This window comes from Nomascus leucogenys, chromosome 16 (assembly GCF_006542625.1).
Source record: "Nomascus leucogenys isolate Asia chromosome 16, Asia_NLE_v1, whole genome shotgun sequence".
NCBI lineage: Eukaryota > Metazoa > Chordata > Mammalia > Primates > Hylobatidae > Nomascus > Nomascus leucogenys.
This window is the reverse complement of record NC_044396.1, coordinates 51,678,429-51,693,327: the sequence shown is the minus strand read 5'-3', so window position 1 is coordinate 51,693,327 and position 14,899 is coordinate 51,678,429. Positions and strand designations below refer to the sequence as shown.

General features: G+C 32.5%; 1 protein-coding gene across 2 annotated transcripts in view; it reads right to left on the bottom strand.

Annotated features, from left to right (window-relative positions):
• The window catches only part of VPS13B (vacuolar protein sorting 13 homolog B), an 891,476-nt gene that overhangs the window by 317,906 nt on the left and 558,671 nt on the right, over positions 1-14,899 (bottom strand). For both annotated transcript variants that reach the window (XR_004026232.1, XM_030795363.1), the window contains one exon: positions 638-841. Coding sequence is in view for 1 of the 2 variants with exons in the window: in XM_030795363.1 (XP_030651223.1) it covers positions 638-841 (204 nt within the window). In the remaining variant the exon portion in view is untranslated. The remainder of the gene's footprint in view (positions 1-637; positions 842-14,899) is intronic.

Sequence of the window (14,899 nt, the reverse complement as noted above, 5' to 3'; positions counted from 1 at the left end):
AGGGGAGTGAGGGATAAAAGACTACATATTAGGCTCGGTGTATACTGTTCGGTGATGGGTGTACCAAAATCCCGGAAATCACCCCTAAATAACTTATCCATGTAACCCAAAACTACCTGTACCCAAAAAACTATTGAAATAAAAAATATTAACAAAAATCTATGAACATAGTTGCTTTTAGTTAAAGTGGATGGAAAAAACCCTACAGCCAGAAACTCTTGTTTTTCCCCACACTCTAACTTAAACATAACTTTGCAGAGTATTCATTAATTTTTTCTTGTTATTATAAGCAAAAAGGAGAGGCTAAACATCAAACAATTGACCCCAAATACAACAGATTTTAAGAGAAAATGTGTATCCTTTAGCCTGAAGCAGATTCTTTCAACAAATAGTAAGCTTTTTTTTCTACGCTAACATAATCCTAAATTTGTAATAATTTCAGTGTAACACTGGTAGGACTAGCAGGTTTCCATGCCAAATCATCAGCTACAATTACAAAATATTTTTTATGTTTATAATGAAAAGCAGAAGCAATACCAAAATACTTAGGTTGGTTGGACATGCTAAAGATTGTATCACCAACTGTTCTGGCAATGAAGTATTAGAAAGAGTAGAAAGTTTCTCAATCATTTCCTACCTGCTGGCCATATTCCACTCAAGGGCTGGATTTTGAGAATTCCTTTCTGTCTCTGTTACCACCCCTCCTGAGACACTTTCCTTCTCTGGTTTTAGTTGATCCCACTGTGCAGTACCAATATTGATGGACTGCAGGTCTATTTGGTATTGTCTGTCTTCGATTTCTGATCCAGGATCTCGAAGAATTCCTAAGTTCAAGGCTCTCCTGTAAAGGCAGTGAAAAAAACAAAAATAAAAACAAGAAAACAGATAAAATAACCATTCTATGTTTATTTTGTTCACTAACATAATGTCAATACCATTTTTTTCCTTTGGATTACTGATGAATAAACTGGGGCACATCTATGAAAAAGGTTTCAGAAAGTTATCACTTAATCTACACTATAATGATTTATTATGTTATTCCTGGCATGTTACTCTTTTTCTAAGTACTTTCACATACATGATTTCAATCCTTCAGATGCTCTGAGGTTCTATTTTATGTCCATTTTTACAAATGAGAAAATAATTCACAGAGTTTGAAAGACAGCTAAAGTTACAAAACTAGTATGGGACAAAACTATAACACAAATACCGGGTTTTTTGTTTGTTTGTTTTTCGTTTTTTACTCAAAACCCTTTCCATTGCTAATCATCTACTTTCCTCTGAGCTTTGATTTCTTGTTAGGAAAGGTAATGGAGACTTCTTAATCTATTTCACCCCTTCAACCCTTGCTCTTCATTTTTTATATAACCCAAATGTAGTTGTTGATAAATGACAAGGTTTCTGATGTAGAATAACAGTGAGGTTGACTGCCCCATATAGAGTTGGAACACACAACGTTGATCCTATTGGGTCCACTGCTAAGTAAATAAATAAAATAATCTGTAAAGCTAAATTAAAGGAAGTAAATAGATAAAAATGTTCATGAAGGTTTTAGAGTAAAATAGCAAGGCAATAAGGTAGGGTGGGAAGCACAAAGTTTGAGAGCCAGAGAAAACTTAAGTCTGCCTGAATTTGGGGCTTTTTTCTTATGTTAAGTTTTGTTGGTTCAGAAAAGTTTTAAAGTAGATGATCAAAAGAAAAATAGTATATGGCCCCCATAAAAGTTTTATCAGCAGAAAAGTTGAAATAACAAAGAGAATAAAAATAGCCTTACTAGTAGAAATAGTTTTAAAAGCTTCAATTACAGACATTAGAAAAAATACAATTAAGTTAATTACATCAGTTGAACACTAATGAAACTTATTATTGGGAGGTGATGGGGGGAGTGTTGGGTCCTAGTGTGAAAAGTACAGAAAAAGGCAAAATCTGATTCACTTTATGCCTTGGTTGACAAGAAGGTGTGGAGGTCAGAACAAGCACTCCCAGAGGCTGGTTAAATGATAATGGACAGTGAATGACTGCTCAGACTCAAGACAGCGGGTGTCTGGGCCAGCTGCTCAGGACTGGGCCAGGCAAGGTGAGGGCTGACATTAATTGATTCAAATAAAGAGAGAAGCAAGAAGACCTGAGTGGAATAAGCAAGCGGCTCAGGTAGTGAGATGTCAGAGGGAGTTATGAACAGGGGAAAAGGGGAACAAATAGCCACTGGTCAACAAGCCATAGCAGGAGCCAGAGAAACTGAGGATAATTCTCATGATTCCTAAGGTAGGAGCTGGATCTGTGTTTTCTCCTTTCTAACTTAGAAAAATTACAGGAAAGGTGAACTAAAATTTTATACAGACTCAAGAACTGCATTAGAAATAGGGCTCATAAGTGGGCCATTAATCCTTTCAATTTGCCTTAAGGTAAAGAGAAAAGGAATGAATGACAGTGCGGGTAAGAAGGAGAGGCATTTTGAGAGTCTCTCTGTAGAAGAATGTTCTAGTTTCATTTAAATATTGGTGTAATTCTGTTAATTCTTAAAAGGCCCAGCTCAGCTATCACTTTTTTTATGAAGCTTTTCCTGATCACCCTTCCTCCAAACTCCCCTTTCCCAAATCTCTGTTCTTAGGGTCTCTCTATGCTTGTAAATATAATAATAACACATTGACTTATCAGTCTTCCCAAATATACCACACATTTCTTGAGGTCAGGAACTATCTATACTATCTAGCAATAGGTAAATGCTGTTTCAATTCACTGATTTGTACTGACATAAATCTTTACAAATCTCAGGTGGAGAACCTATTTGTACACAACAATAAGAGCACATAGTCTTTAAAACACTAAACTTTTGAATCAGGGCCACATAAATTCTGATAGCCAGCAAATATCTGAGGCAGTTGATGGCCTAACCTATTTCCCTAGATTTTTACTCACCATATAAACATTACTTTTACTTATTTTAAAACAGCCAATGCTCTCTACATTTTAAATAAACTCCCTAAACATATTTTTAAGGTGAACTAAAATACTTTAATACCTTTGAAGGAAAAAAAATGAAAACAAAATTAGTGTTATATTAAAAGACAAATCAACCTAATCCCAACATAAACAACCGTTTTCCTATTTCCCTTGACACATGGAAAAACTGTAAAATTACAAGATTACAATCACAAAAACACCGAGTTTCATCAGAGTTTTTCATTGCTTTTAGGCTTGAAATTTCCCTTTTTTTTTTTGGAGTTAAATTAAGCTATGTTTCTCCTGCCATCATTTGTCAATGATTTCCCACAGGTTCTTCTTCCCTATACAAAAATACTTCCCATTTTGAGTGATAGCCAGATACTTCCAAAAATGGTAATTTTCAAATTTCAAACTTTTAGGGATTAGGATTAGTATTTATATATTTTTTCTTATTGCTTGCTTTTAAAATTATATATTTGATATATTGACATATATGTGACATATTTGATTTGAAAAAATTCAGAGTAATTTATAATATTTGAGTATATAAATCCAACTTAAAAGTTAATTGCAAAACCTTCCAAATCTCAGTTGGGGAAAGTAGGATAAGCAGTTGATTTATGTGAGTTTTAGTCTCAGACTTTCCAATGATCATGAGCTTGCAGAAATTATTTAACTTCTCTGTGCTTTAGCTATTTTGATATAAGGACTATTATAAAGATAAATAAAATGTATGTGTAATTGAAAAACTATTCATAAAGTACCTTATAGATTTTATGACTATTATGGAAGTATATTATCTTATATGATTCTGAATGAACAGCATATTTAAATCACCAACTAATCACAGATGCACAAGTATCAAGATAAAACAAAATCCACTTCTCTATGAATGAACTGCAATGAAAACGATAAAGATAAATGTTCCTTAACATTTCTAGTATCACCTATTTCTGAATATGGCATATTAGAAACTCTGAATGAACCTCCTGGCTCTCATAACCAAATTGCTTTAACAAATTTAAAGTATTTTTTCAGACACATCCTGGAGCCAACACCAATAACAGAATAACAGAAGCTGGAAAGTCTCCCAAATAATGTGAAACCAGGAACCATGATAAAAAAGCACCTGCCAAAGCTGGCTTTTACTCTAAGGTTTTCTGCTAAATCCTGCAGACACTGATTTTCTGCTCTGTTAACTGCACAGGAGGAGATGAAGCTCAGGGCTTAAGCAAATGATGAATCTATTTAATAGAAGACAATTCACATAAAGCTGAGATCACCAAGGGTCACCAGCAGTGAAAGGGTGGATTAGAAATGGCCCTTCTAGGGAGCTCTGTGGTGATAGGACAGTTCTGTATCTTGATTGTGATGGTGGTTACATGAATCTACATGTGACAAAATTACATAGAGCACTATATACATTAACACAAGTGCATGTAAAACTGGCAGAATCTGAATACAACTGTGTATTGATTGTACTGATGTCAACTTCCTGGTCTTGATATTGTACTATAGTTATACAAGACGTTTCCATTGAGGGAAACTGGGTGAAGTGCACACAGGACTTCTCCAAATATTTTTTATAATTCTTTATGAATCTATATTTCAAAATATATTTTTTAAAGCAACAGTTATCCTCATGCTCATGTAGAAATGGACAAGGTAATTTATCAGCTTACCTGTCTTTACCTTACTAATGGGTAAAGAGGAAAAAAAAAACCAACCAACCCACAAAACCCAAATCAAAAAACAATGTTCTAAGATTTTGCAATCGTGAGCCAGGACTTGGAAGTTTGAGTCTCAAATATGGTATGAACAAAAATTCAGTCTGGCAGTCTTGCTCCAGGTAGACAGTGCTGCCAGATGACATGTAAAGGCAAAAGTAAAAGCACAATCTCTTGGGATGAAATCAATTTCAACTCAAAGAACTTCCACAGATCAGGTTCCAAGTGAAATTAGACACTCACAGACAAAATTCACAATTCACACAACAGCAGAAGCAATGGACAGACTAGCAAACATAAAATATAAAATAATTATTTAAAAAGTAAAAAAGCATCTTCAAAATATGAGCAGGGAACAAGACTTTAAAAAGAACCATGTAGAACTACAAATGAGAAAAAAAAATAAAACTCAAGCAGATGAAGCCCAGCTAAAGTGATAGTGAATTAAAAGAAAGATCCAATGAAATCCAGAATGTAATCCAAAGAGACAAGGAAATACTATAAATGAAAGAAGGTTAAGATTCATTGAGAATAGAGAGAGAAAATCTAAAAAATGCTTAATTAAAGCTTGAGGGAGGTAATACACAGAACGAGGAGGCAATATTTGAAGAGATAATATCTTACAACGATTCCACAATTATTGAAAAATGCCAAGCCCTAAATCCAGGCAGCCCGAAGCATCCCAAGAAATAATCATAAGGAAGACATTGGTAAATATATGAGTAAGTCTAAACATATATTATGTTTAAATTAATAATAATGATGTCTAAATTGTGATGAGAAAACAGGCCAAAAATAAGACACTGGATAATAATATATAAATAAGGGGACCAGATAATTTGAGATAAAATGTTCTAAGTTTCTTGTATTGTTGAAGAAGAAGAAAAAGATATTAACTTCAGACTTCTGTTAAGTACACATGTTAACATAGCTAGAGTAGCCACTAAAATAACAGATATGGAACATATAACTTCCAAATAAATAAAAATTAGAATGTCAGAAATGAAAAACCAAAGTTGGGCAAGTAGAAAGCACATAAGAAGAAGATACAAATAAAAGTCCAAACATAATAATCAGCACAAATATAAATAATTTAAACTCTCCCATTAAAAGATAAAAACTGTCAGATTGCATTTAATAAATCAGTTAATATTCTGTTTTTTATGAGACACACCTAAAACTTTAGGGCACAGAGTCAACATATGCAAAAATATATACTAAGCAAACATTTGACAAAAAAACTTAAGTAATTATATTTACATTATATTATACAACATAGACTTTAACTCTATTTAAAAATAGTTACTGCCTGAAAACAAAAAATTCAGTACATTTGGAGGTTAAGACAATTCTAAATTTATTTGTAAAAAGAGCCTCAAAACATGTAAAAGAAACACTGATAGCTCTACAAGGAGAAACTGACAAATCTGTCCTCCATGGTGGATAACTTTAACCCTCTAAGCAGGTAAGAAAAAAAATACAGAAAAATTGAAAAACATAATATGTGTGATGAGGTGAACATTTACAGAACATAGTATCTGACAATGGGACAATACATATTTCTTTCAAGCACACAGGAACATTTATAAAATCCGACCACTTGCTAGGCCATAAAGCTAGCCTCAGTACATTTCAGTGAATTAGCATCATATAGACTGTATCCTCTGAGCACAATACAATTCCGTTAGATATTTTATTAAAGAAGAGAATTCACAAAACTGCCTATGTTTAGAAATTTTAAAACACACTTCTAAATGAGTCATCCACTGTCAAAAAAATCATAATAAAAGTTAATACTTAAAAGCAGATGTTATGCATTAAACATTGTAGGATGTAGTTCAAGTGGCACTTACAGGAAAATTTATTGTCTAAAATACTAGTTTTAGCAAATAAAAAAGGCTCAGTAAGCTGAACATAAAAAGTAGAATAAACTAAAAGAAAGAGGGAAGGATATAGAGCACAATAAAAAAGAGAGATCAACAAAGCCAAAAATAGATAAGTTTCTAGCATTAAAGGGGAAAAAAGATAAAGATAGAAGGCAAAATAAACTATATTTGCAAGAAAAAAGGAAACATAACTAGGATGTTGTGAAGATGAAATAGTTAAATGAATAGGAAGATTTATAGCGACAAAGATTTTATGGCTTACCGTGAAAAAAAAAAACAAAACATCTCTCCTAGTCGTCACTGTCCCTAGAAGATATTTCTATTAATATAGTGTCCTCTAATTTCTTCTACCAAATATAACATTACTTCTTCTATAACTCTTTTTCTACATGAAAATGACTCTTTTAAAACCATACTGTTACAAAATAAAACTGCTAGTAAAGTAGTAAGTGGTAGAAAGCAACCAGATTCTTCTCTACTCATAGCCTTAGTCAGGACTGTCAAAATTATATTATCCTATCAAAACAGCCCTTCCTCCAGTGACCTGACTTGCATTATTTATTGGGCACTGTATGTTAGGTATTGTGATAGGCCCTAAGAATAACAGGTCCCTGGATGGTCCCTGCCCTCATAACACTTAAAGTCTAATGTGGGATTTAGAGGCAATTATACAACACTTAATATTCCAAAAGGTTATGTATAAAATAAAATTGGAAGCACATAGAAGGGACACCTGACCCAGACTTGGGAGGCCCAGGAAAGAGTAAGGCAACATAGAAACAAGTTCAAAAGAGCCCAGTTATCTCATTTCATACAAGAAAGAATCTCCAGCAGAGGAAATAGCAGGTTTAAAGGCTGAAAGATATGAGGCAGTAGCACATCTAGAAACCCTGAAAAGGCTCTGAACAGCGGGCCTGGAGAGAGGCAGGGGAGAAAGCAATGGTATAAGGCATGGAGGTTTCCAGCCAAAGACACGCCCTTTTGTACCAAGTATCAGAGACTTGTATGAGGCCCAGTGTTTGAGGAAGAGGTGCAGCCCACAAGATGGGCTTGCCTTGCAAACTGGCATTTTCTCCCCTGCCAAATAGGTTGCATAAATTCTGTAGTAGCACAATAGCCAAGAGGAGAGAAACACGTGGGTTTTTGTCTTAATTATGAAAATTAAGTGAGATAAATATAGAGAGCCTGGCACAGAAGTCATCACAGCATAAAAAGTTCAAAAATTGTCAGGAAAAAAAAAAACCTACTTTGAAATCTTTCCTCAGACTCTGTATAAAATGTCAAATAGAAGTAAAATGATTGGAAAGTGAGAATAAGACAGACTTAGCTGGATAAAGCATATACTAGGATTCTAAAAAGAAACAACAGCTGAGCAGGGAACACCAGTGATACTCAATTTAATAAATCAAACTCAGTGAATTCTACTCACATTTTCTAATTTGATCTGTTTCATCAACTTAACAGTGTTTTAACAGTATGCTGGTTAGTATGCAATAAACCTCTTACTTTCTAAGCCAAGAAAGTTTATTGTGGAAAATTTAGGCGAAATAAAAATATTCTTGCATCTTTAAAACACAGTTTCTTCAACAATCTTAGTCTCTTGAGCTATCAAAACCAGGAAACATCAATGTATTTCCTCTGTAGATAGTTTTCCAGGTACAAATGAAAATTTCTATTACAAATTATAAAGGTAGACCATTTAGCTTATTGGTTTGAGTTAATAAAATATTATATTTTGAAGAATTAGATAATATGTATAAAATTTACAAGTTTGGTTTAATTTTTGTCTAATAAAACAAATACAGGATAGTTTTTTTCAGGCAGATAAAACTTTGATTTTTCTTTTTTATTACATAATCCCCAAGATTTATTTTTCTTTATCATTATAAGAAAATACAGTAGTAATGCACTGATTTACTTCATTTTCCAAAAAATAGGATTTTTTTCCCTCAACTTGAAATAGTCACTAATCTCTATTTTTTAATGTGTAAGATATACTCCTGTTTTGTCCTATACATACTTAAAACCAATTTCAGTTATTATGAAATATTAAAAGCATTTTTGCTTTTTCAATATGAAATTAAGAAAACATATTCAAAATGTTTTCAAATACCATATGCTAGCTTTTCAAAATTTTTATTTTTAATGAAAAATCATAAGGTATAAATTTATGGGGTACATTAACTTTCATTAAGCATTATTAATGCAAGATGTCTTCTGAAAGATATTTCACATCTCATGGCACACGAGTTTTTTTAAAGTTTTTGGTAAATGGTTACAGATACAAGATTCACAAGTAATTTACTTTTATTTTTTCAAAGATTGAAAACCATTTTACAATTTTACAACTTTTAAAATGCTATTGTCCCTAAGCAAAGAACTTTATAACTTAAAAATAAGACTGGTAGGAGTGAAAAACATTCTGATTACAATGCCAAAAACGAAAGTATAATTTATTCAAGAGAACTTTGATTTAGTACACCAAGTTTTCCTAGCACAAATAACAATTGCAGAATAATTAGAGCAAAGAATTATAATAGAATGATACTTTACTAAGTAGCTAATCATAGGTAAAGGACTATAGCTGGTCCTATGGTGAGGACCAGAATGCCTAATGTTAACAGTGTCTGCCTTAAAAAATACAATGTAAACATCTTATAATAAAAAAGCCTTATATTGTTGTTTCATTTACTAATTAAATGTTTCCTAGAAATGTTTGCTATCATAAACAGGACTTAAATTTTCTGGTCTCAACTTCACATACTTCTAAAAGCTCTATGAACTTTGCTGTCTTTTTATTGCAGCCTTTAAAACCTTGTAGCAATTCAAATCAGGAAAGGGGGTGAATCAAGAAGCCCATGACTTCCTTACCCTTAGCACAAAAAACTGCTTTATTGGCTACAATGTAGGAGTTATAATTGTAATTGCTTTGCCCTTCCGAAACTCTTATCCCATACCATTTGAACCATTCAGCAGGTGGTGTAGGAGGATAAACTAAAGTCTGCAATAGTTGGTCAATAATGTAATCATAAGGAACCAAAGAAGACTTTAAGTATATAACAGGAAACATAGCTTTAATGTTTTCCTTTTTAAATTGATTTAGTCTGGGTCAGGCCTTTTGTATGTTTACATAAGGAACAGCTCATGTTGAACCATTTACTACCCACTGCTGAATAGGCATATCTCAGGAATTCACTGTAAAGAAGTGAAATTCATTCACTTATAGCTCAATTGAGATCCACAAAATGTTAAATAAGGCAGAAAATAAGAATGAAAAAGAAGTAAAACTTTTATGCCTTGATCAAATTAAATGTCTACATATTTATCGCCAATTCTCCATAAGTGACAGTAATTTTGAGAGTAAATAGGACAGGGGATATAATTGTCTGTCAGACTGAAACTAATGCTGAGTTCCATCACCAATGATTAGGGCAGGGGTACTAATCTTCAGAGTGTAGAAGAATCACCCTGGGAGTTTGTTCAAAATATTCAGCTCCCATCTTTAGACATTATGATTCAGAAGGTCTGGACTAGGCTGAGGAACATGCCCTCTTTTCCCTTTTTTATCTAAACTAGCATCTCTATTGATTCTTAAAACCACATTCTGATACTTGGGTCATCACAGCTCTCTAAATTTGAACATTATATCTCTGCTATCTGAACCAAGGTAAGCATAGATAAGGTCCCCAAAAATCTAAGGATTTTTCACTTATAAAACAGAAGAATTCGTATTTGCTTCCTTCACTGAACTACTTAGAGGAAGCATCTCTTTTCTTCCTCAAGGCTAAGGTTTCTGTTAATTCACTCCACCCTTGAAGGCTGGGTTATGTTCTTTTCTCTCACCTCCATGTACACAGCAACAAGTGCAGGGCCTGACACATGGCAGGCTTTTAATACAGGAAAGTTGAATGAATTAGAAAGTTGAATGAATTACAACGTCGAATGTATTACTTCTTTATTTCCTTTATTTCACATGAGGATTTTAGTCAATCACCTTTTTCTTTTTCTCTCGTGGCTAAAAACACGTTCAAGTTATCCTCTCTCTAGTTATTCACTCTAAAAAGAGACAGAGAGACACACTCTCTCCCCAAGTCCTTGCATTCTCCTAGCTACTACATTCTTTCTCTCACATTCTCTTTTAGCCAGAAACTTTTTTTTCTCTCAATATTTCCATTTTCTCACCATTTATTTTCTCTTCAAACCAAGAACAATCAGGTATCATCCTTAAATTTTCAAATACTGGATCCAATGGGCAATTTTCAGTCATTAACTCAGCAGGCTTTTCTGGATATGTGACAATTCAAAATGGCAGTATAGCATGCTGGTAAAGTGCACAGACTGAGAATCTAGCCTTTCTGGGTCTATAATTCTAGCTCTGACACCTATCACCGGGTACTTTTGGGCAAATTGAAGTTTCAGTGCTTCATTATATTCACCTAAAAAGCAAAGCAAAGTCACTGGAGGACTTAAATGAGTAAAAAGTAATATCTGACACAGAGTAATTAATATATCTGACACAGAGTAATTAATATTTATTAGAAGTTATTATTTTTATGAACTTGCTCATTCTTAAAATTCTTCTCCATGAACACCATACTCCATCAACTATTCCTCATTAATCTCCTTCACTAGACTTCTTACTTTTGTTTGCCAATACTGGTTTCTCTAGGGCTCCATCTTCAGTTTTATTTTATGCTTTATGTGAAATCATTTATGGCACAACTGATTTACAGATGGCAGTACATGTACTTGTCAGTTATAACTCTAATGAAGGAGATTGGCTTACAATTTCTGGCCCAGACAATTCTATGATGAAAGGCACACACCTGTAAGAAAGCTGGCTATTGTTAAGGTTCCATGGTCAATGATGGTATAATATAATGCTGTAGTAAAGGCATGAATCTTAAAGTCACAATTATATTCAAAATCTGCTTCTACTACTTAACAAGCTTTGTATCCTTGGGAAAGTCAACTAAACCTCACTGAATATCAGAGGTTTACATGGGTTTCTTTTGGGATTAAATGTGGTAACTTTAATTGACATCCTTAGTGTCTAATAAATGACATCTAGTTGTTGTTATTACTACAGAGGATAAGAGAGAGGCTGGCTGGCCTGCTTTGGGACTGAATCCATATAATTGGTCTCACTTACTCTGTGCTATAACATCCAGAGATAGTTTAACAAACAAAAGAGTCCCTTAATAATTTCTTGAGCTGAAACAGAACATTATGTAAGAAAATTGGTTCTCTATATCTTTAGTCCACATGCTAAATTAATTCTAAAACATTCATCACCCATTTCACATTTGCAAAATAAAGAGCCTTGCTTATAAGAGGAAAGGAGTGAAAATTGAGAATATCCAATTATTAACTTATTTTCTAAGAATGCAATTTCATATCTTCTAGAGAAAAATAATTTTTAATTACTACAAATTTTTTAATGAAGCAGCAATTTTGTATTAACAAATGGTTTTATGATGGGGAAATAATAAAACTCACATTTTTCAATTAAACAAATTATTAAGTGATTTATATGTACAAACACACATAGTATGAAGTAATAATGACATGACAGTCAGCAGTATTTATCAGCTCATCAGCTCTTTTCTTTCTGATGACTAAATTATAGGCAATTTCATTAGAATTTAAATATTCATCTCTTTCTACTTGAAGATTCTCAAAAATAGGCTCACTGGTTACACTGGTTAAGCAAATAAACTAAAATTTCACAATCTCTCTCTGGAAAACATGAGCTTTGATTTTTTTTTTTTTTTTTTAGTGAACAGTCATAAACTTGAGCTAAATCCTCATTTGCTCACTATATGTTATAAGTGGGTTATACTGGCATGCTGATTTAAGAAGCTATAGGCATACAATGTACAGTCAATGTGAAATGTATAAAAATAGACCAAACAACCTTCACTCATTAGAAATGTGTTCACTTGCAATGTACTAACTGGCCATGATTGCACTAAAAAATCTGTTGATATTATTAAAGAATCTGTGTGATCTCAGATATTACAGAGAAAGGTGCTAGAATAGAGAAAAACAAGAATATGATTTCAATTTTGTTAAAAATTTAATTATGATGTTGATCTTCAACCAAATAGATTACTTGTCAGAAAGTTTTTAAGCACTGAAAATAGAAAGTGGTCTATATTAGGAGTTCTATGAGATAATTAAGAACACATTAAACCAAAGCAGACCCATTTCCTTTTTCGGTTACAGGACAAGGATAACGAATGAGAGAACAGCACCAATTTTATGAAACACGATGTTATAAAGACGTGTAAATGATTAAACGAAGATACTTTCATTAATAGAGAAATATGGACTTGAGGAAAATATAGCAAAATGGATTCAGAGCTGATTTAATACCACATCCAAACAGTATCTATATGGAGTCAGGTCTCTAGTAACTTGCCAGAGGATTTGGATGAACTAAATGGTTTTTTTTAATCATTAATTTACTGAATTCATATATATCAGTCATCAAATTTTCAGATGACAAAGTTGGGAAATATAGCTAATATGGTGAATGAGAAAATCTAGATTCTATAATATCTCAAAATATTGGAACAAAGAGCTAATAAAAACTAATAAGATGAAATTTAACAGCAACAAATGTAAAATTCCATATATGGGTTCAAATAACCAACATACAGAATGTGAAAGAGTTTACTTGAAAACACTCGAATTTTTTTTTTAAAAAGACAGTAACAAAAACAACAAAGGAATGCCTAGGAAAGCTAGGCTGCTTATGAGAAAAAAAGAAATATCAAAAGCATTGTCAAATGTGATTCTAGATTTTTAAATAGCATAACACATACCACACATATAAAGTATTACAAGATTAAGCAATCTCTTCCTTAGTGCACTAATAGTACAATTCTTAAATACTATTCTTTCATTAATATTCAAACATTAAATTTTAGAATGATTACATTTAATTTGCATAACTTAATTCAAGCAATTATATATAACTCATTATTATACTTGCGATCAGAGAGATTTTTTGAGAATGCTATAATAATATTAATATATTACAGGTGTGTTCCCATAAAATCCTCATCGATTTCTTCAATGTGCAAGTACTTGGCATAAAAGTTAACTTCACATATATTAAAGTCCAGAATTATCTTTCTTAGCAGTGAAGTTTACTGCAATTCCCACACTGGTGACTTGGGCTAACTGTAAATTTTGTAAAACTCTAAATTCTGCATTCTTTCATTTTATAAAGATGGTAATAAAATAAGCACATCAAATTTATCATGTGTCCTTATTAAAGACAGTCAGACCTTCTACCTACTTGTTTCTAATGTTTCTACAACGCATCTCTGACAACAGTCCTGTTTTAGGATTCTCCTATAAAATATACCAGAGCTGCAAGTCAACTTCTATTTTACAAACCATGAATCACCCAGACTTTATTCCAACTGTGTGTGCATCCTTTCTCATTCAGGCATTTTCTTCCTCTCTCTATTCAAAGTTTTTCATTTCATTTACTTAAATCTCTGATTTTGGTTATTAACAGTCTCCCTATTCATTTCCAAATCAAATTTGACTATAATATTCGAAAATTTCTGTGAAATTATCCTCGTTTGTAACATTCCCTCTTTATCTACTAATCAGTCATTTCCTACTCATAAAATAATGTCAACATAGAAGACTTCTTTTCAGAGATTATAATTAAGTTAGGATTCAGAATTGACTCCCTTTTATTCATAATCTCAACTAAAGATGGTCAGCAATAATAGTGGTATTTAAACACACTGCTGAGTCATTAAAAATAAAGTTTTAAAAGAATACTTATTGACACAGAGAGAAATGTTCATAGTACATTACTTTTTAAAAGTCAAGTTCTACTTAATTTTCTAAGTAATTTCCATAATAAGAAAAAAATCACAGAAAAATACTTATGAAAAGTAAATTGTGGCTAAATTAGTTAAACTGTATGTAAACAAGTACTAATTCCAAACTGTTTGGGAAACCTTTAATAACAATTCTAACGAAGACATCTCCCTTTATCTCTCAACCAAATTCATTTTTATTACTATGTCTCCAATTATATCACTTAAACTTTTTCTCTTTAATTACATTCTTTCATTTCCAATCATTCCAATTCTACTACCAAATTATGAAGAGCTTTGTAATACAAAATACAGAAATACATAAATGATAGTAATAATATTACTAATGCCACTTTACATTTGATTACAGTTTAATGGTTTGCAAAGGGGTTTCAATATTATGCAGGTAAATCACAACTCACAGGGTGCTATAGGTAGACTTCATTTTACAGATGCTGATGATTTAGGTAAAGAGGATGAGAAACAGCAT